At 44.4% G+C, this 5510-nt stretch overlaps 1 protein-coding gene across 1 annotated transcript in view; it reads left to right on the top strand.

The window, feature by feature from the left end:
- The window catches only part of LOC123241729, a 61355-nt gene extending 56987 nt beyond the window's left edge, over positions 1-4368 (top strand). The window contains exons 3-5 of the mRNA XM_044669286.1: positions 275-356; positions 548-636; positions 3669-4368. Coding sequence (XP_044525221.1) covers positions 275-356; positions 548-636; positions 3669-3914 — 417 coding nt within the window. The 3' untranslated portion in view covers positions 3915-4368. The remainder of the gene's footprint in view (positions 1-274; positions 357-547; positions 637-3668) is intronic.
- The last annotated feature ends 1142 nt before the right edge of the window (positions 4369-5510 follow it).

Here is a 5510-nt window from a genome sequence, read left to right as displayed (position 1 = left end):
TCTCTCTCTCTCTCTCTCTCTCTCTGTCTCTCTCTCTCTCTCAAGACCAACGTCTTTTTGAATTAAGGAAAAAAGAAAGTTGCCAATAACATGTAGTAAACTAGGGGGAGATTCCATGGACAGAGAAAATGGATCTGAGATTGACTGGAGTCAGAGATTACAACACTTTGAAACCAAACGGTAGTAAACCTCCAGAATTGAGCCATTCATTCGTTCAGCGTGTGTGTATTTGTTCTCCCTTCACATTCTTTTGCTCTGTCCCTCTTGCCCTCAGGACTTGTCTATTTCTTTTCTGCAGGTCTGGTTTCAGAACCGAAGAGCTAAATGCCGAAAGCAAGAGAATCAGATGCACAAAGGTGGGTGATTAAAGATGATTCGGGAGTTCTAGGAACTCTTAGTCTTGGGAGTGTAGACGTTGGACTTGGTTGCAGGGAGGGGAAGGAGAGGTGATGGGGTGGATTAGTGTGCCCAGAGAAGAGTGGGTAGTGAATCCGTGAAAATGGAAGTTGCTTACCTGGAATCTATCTTTTTTTCTTTTCTTTTCCAGGAGTTATTTTGGGAACTGCAAGCCACTTAGATGCCTGCAGGGTAGCCCCTTACGTTAATATGGGAGCCTTGAGAATGCCTTTCCAACAGGTAGTTCGTTTTTCTTCCTTTTAAACCTTTGCCTCATTGCTTCTCTCCCTTTCCTTTTCCCATTTCCTTCTCCTTCCTCCCGTCACCCCCTCCTTTTACTTTTCAATTTGCCGTCTAAAGAAAGGAAGTGAGACACTTTTTACAAGTGGCATTTATACACAAGTTGGCACGTATTAAAATCACGCTGTAAAACTTCAAAAGTTACCTCTGGAGGGGAAAGAAAAACCCCCAAACCAAACTAAAAACAACAAAAAAAATTTTTTTTTAAATCCCACTTATCCACGAGCCACTTCCCCCATGCTGCCTTTGTAGGCACAAGCAGAGGAGAAATCTGGGAAGTCTGTTTGGATGACGATGCGCGGAGGGCAATAAGAGGCCTTAAAGAAATAAGGTCTTTGCTGCTACTCCTCCAAGTGGCGAACTGCACAGGTCTTGGAAGAGACTGTTTAGCTTCAACGTAGTTTAGCGTGGCGTTAGCGCCAGTCAAACTTCTCTATGAAACTACGAAAGGCTGCCTGGAAAAGGTGAGGGAAATAGTCCTCTGGCCTATTGAAATCATGCAGGTGCGAGGGGTCTTGCACAGTTGGGTCCTTTATTCCAGCTACAGCCAGTTGAAGTCCGATTTAAGTAGCCAAGAGGAAGAGCAATCCAGCGGGCAAAGGAATTGGGAAACAAGGCACAGCCGCAAAACAGCATGATTTAATAAGGTCGACATATTTTTTTTTAGCACAAATACAAACTCAAGAATTGCCCGTTTTCTTAAACCTTTTTGCTGCTTCTTTTAATGAATTGGGTAAAGGGAAAGGGGGACATATCTTTGCTCCCTAGAATTTTGGGCAGGGAGCTAGGCTGGCATCTGAAGCCTTGTATTTCATTGAGGCAGATTGAAAAAACAAAAGAAGGTTTCCCACCTAAATGCCACAGCAAGTATTTTAAGACTTGGAGGAAAAAAGTCAAACACCTTAGCACTGAATAATTGGGCGTCCTCATTTTACAGCGAGGTAGTTAGTCTGGGACCTCCCTCTCAGGAGCTAAAGAATGAGGGAACTGTGTGCAGAGACCATGTAGTTCTTCCTCCCTCCCTTACTCTTAACATTTGGGGATGCAGGGAATAAGTCTGCAGGAGGTGTGGGTGCAAGGCAAGGAAGATTAATTTTGGGGGAAAGACTTTAGTTTTTGTTCTTAGTTTCCCAGCATGGAGGAGGTGAAGCCCCCCTCCCCTTTTTTCTCCTGTGCTATGTTGGAGTGAAAAAGAATTGGTCAAAGGAAAATGCAGTGTTTAAGATGGTAGAAATTATGCCCAGTTTTTTTTTTAGAGGGCAAGGATTGGGATTTATATTTGGACCCTAAAGAAGGAGACTGAAATCAGTTTGTCCAATACCATGTGTTTGTGGAGGTGAAGGAAGCTCCAAAGTAAACAGTTACTATTGGTCCCTTCTAAAAGGTTAAAGAGTTTTTAGAAAGGTATAAATAAACAGCCCTGAAAAAAAAAAAAAAACACACGCTATTTAGCACTTGCTGGCTCCAAGGCCACAGGGCAGCTCATTTTTGAAATATTAGTTGACTGTTATGTCTTCATTCCCACCCCTACCCCCCCAACTGTCTCTGTCTCTCTCCCTCTCTTTTTCTTTCCCTGTCTCTGAGTCTATTTCTCTCTTTCCTTTCATTTACAAGCCTATACCTCTCTACTCCTACCCCGACCCCTTCCCCACAGAGCATTCAAATCAGTTTAGTTGACCAGTTCTCGTTTTAGCTTTTTGTCTTCAGTATCTGTGTATCTTGGGGTTGTTCGCACATTCACCTTCCAGTTTATGGATTCCATCTTTGGTCCTGTCCCTGGAGCCTGAATTTCCCGCCTTAATAAGAACATAGTGCTGCAGCGTCCAGCTAGATAGCACCCGTCGCCCTGGCTCAGGAACTAATCCTTGTGGTGGAGGGCAGTGCACAAGGGTACTATTTCCCTAATTGCCCTAAAATGTGGTGTTGCAGCCCTTTGGTAAAACTTTAATTCAAAGATCAGACTCCTGCTGACTCAGGTCTATCCCCTCACAATCTGTCTGCTGAGGACACTAACCCAGCAGAATAGTGCAGTGAATTCTGCCTTGGGGCCAATCTCTAGCTACTGGTGAGGTTGAAATGTCAAAGGGTCAAATAAAGTGAAATTTGGGTTTTTACCAGACAGCATCTCCCTGGGGCTCAGCGATTGGCTCCTCACCCTTCTCCCTACACCTCCCAGTCCAGAAGACTGGGAAAGGACTATGAAAGTACCCCTTGGAGGTCAGGCTGTAAAGCGGGGATTCAGTGTATTTTACCTTTTACCATTTAGTGCCCCAGCAGAATCAGTCATTGCCTGCCTCATCATTTCTTTTTACGGGTCTTTGCCTGAGACCTGGAGGCTGGCCAGGGCCTGACACAGATTTATAAGAGTGCAGCGACCCCTTCTTTTCCTGCCTGGGGACTTGGCAAATCCAAGTCTCCGGGGAAAAGGGAAGGTTGTTTCTTTTTGCTCCCCTGATAGAGGGCAGGGACTCCAACTGGGCAGTGAAAAGGCATTTCCCTGAGAAGTTTCATCTCCACTGCCAGTTAAACAGAATTGAGACATTTCTTTAGGAGATTTTTTTTTTTTGGAAAAAAAAAAAAAGATAACACTCCTTCAGTAATTCAAACAATCCCTTTCCCATCCTCCGAAGCATCTTCAGCCATACTCACACAAGTGGGCTCTGTAAAACGATACGGTGAAGAATACTGGCTGGAGATTTGGAAATGAGGTTGAGTCGTAGCTCTGCCTCTGGGCCTCAGTTTCCTCACCTATAAAATGGGGTAGGGTGAAGTAACTGTTCCCTTCCAGGTGCTAAATTATATTACTTTCCTCCTTGCCCTCCCTCTTCTTGGTATCCTACTCAGAGAAAGGGATTGAAGACAGGATAGAGGAGGAAAGTGAGGGGCGCAAGTTCCTCTCCCGGTAACCGTTTCTATTTGTCCACTATTTCTCCTCTCCAATTTCCTGCTCTACCACTCCTTTTTCCTCTCAGGTCCAGGCACAGCTGCAGTTAGAAGGCGTGGCCCACGCACACCCTCATCTGCATCCCCACCTGGCTGCCCACGCCCCCTACCTGATGTTCCCACCGCCTCCCTTCGGGCTCCCCATCGCCTCCTTGGCTGAGTCAGCCTCCGCTGCCGCCGTGGTGGCCGCCGCTGCCAAGAGCAACAGCAAAAACTCGAGCATCGCTGACCTGCGGCTCAAGGCCCGGAAACATGCCGAGGCCCTGGGGCTCTGACCCCCCGCGCCACGTGTGACATGGAACGGACTGGAACTCCCTCCTCCCCTTCTCTTCTCTCTCTCGTTTTCTCCTCCTTCCTCTACTCCAAGCGCCAGCAACACCGGGACTTGACCCTTCGCATTCTCTCGCCCCTCTCCCCAGTTGGTTCTCTCTTCATCCCTAATGTCCTGGCCTGGGCTCCCCCGCAACCATCGGCTTTTTGTTCTTGAAACACTTCCACCGAGTGCTTTGACAGACTCAAGGACCCAGGAATGCACGCTCTGAGCCAAAAGGCTCCTCGCTCACTTTGGACCCTAGTTGGTTCTGAAGAGTTTGGGTTCCAGCATTTCTCCTTCTCTCTGGCACTTGGTGCTCTTAATACAATTAAAACAGGAGGCAGTGATGGGCCTGAAATCAGCCTGAGTTCTAATTAAGAGTCACCTTATTCAAAACAAAAACAAACAAAAAAACAAACCAAACCCAAAACTAGAACAAACAACAAAACCCTTACAAAGACTTTCAGGAAGATAAGTAGGTGGTGGGCGGGAGGGACCCAACAAAAATCCGAAATGATACTAATCTGTGAACATTGGGACTTTTGGATTTTGACCCTGGCAAAATTAATCACATCAGCATTACTCATCTTCTGCTGTCAGTTTTGCTACCCTGTGCATGTGTCTAACTAAACACATTTTGAAGATCATAAAATATATTAAACAAAAGATCCTTGGGGCTGGTCTCCATTAAAGATGACATTTCTTTGTTGCCAACAGTATTATTTCACTGCCATGAATATCTTCCATCACTGAAGAGCTGCAGCGGAACTGGTTTGAATTTAAATGTGGAATTTCAGATCTGAGGCAAGAGGCAGTACTTTCCTTTCCAAAAAAAAAAAAAAGAAAGAAAGAAGGAAAGAAAGAAAGAAAGAAAGAAAGAAAGAAAGAAAGAAAGAAAGAAAAAGAAAAAAGAAAGAAAAGGAAAGGAAAGGGGGGGAAAAGCAGCAATAACAAAATGTGTCTCTCAAATGGCTACATCCTTTGAAGGGGGGTTGGGGGGTGGGGAAGAATGACCCGAATTGCTAAAGCTGTAACCATTAGTGGTGACTTGAATTATGGGAACAATATCAATGCACAGTTTGACCCCATATTACCGGAACTAGTTGAGATGCATTGTGCCATAGGAACAGGTTGACTTTATAATTTTGCAAATATTTGAATCTTGAATTGACATTTTGCTGTTTTACAGAATCAGAAACAAATGACTCACATAAAAAGATGGACATATGGTTTTAAGGCATAATACTGATGCAGCATTAATTTTTAGTGAAATGCAATTATGTGCAGTAAAGTGCAATACTGTAAATATTATAGATTTTAAAAATAGCCGTATGTTCTTACTCTGTCAATATCCAATTTTGCAAGAAAGATCACCTAGTTCTTGATGCCCAGACATAAAGGACTGGGACATATGCAGTTCTTTGCCAAAATGACAGTTAGATTCTCTAGAAGTGGTTAAAATGATATGTATTACATATGGAAAAAGATGGATGCCATGATCCCTAGTCCAATTAATGTGCCATATTTCTGGGAAGAAAGATGAAAAGCTATTATGACA

This window comes from Gracilinanus agilis, chromosome 3 (genome assembly GCF_016433145.1).
Source record: "Gracilinanus agilis isolate LMUSP501 chromosome 3, AgileGrace, whole genome shotgun sequence".
Lineage (NCBI taxonomy): Eukaryota > Metazoa > Chordata > Mammalia > Didelphimorphia > Didelphidae > Gracilinanus > Gracilinanus agilis.
This window is presented reverse-complemented; position numbering and strand designations above follow the sequence as displayed.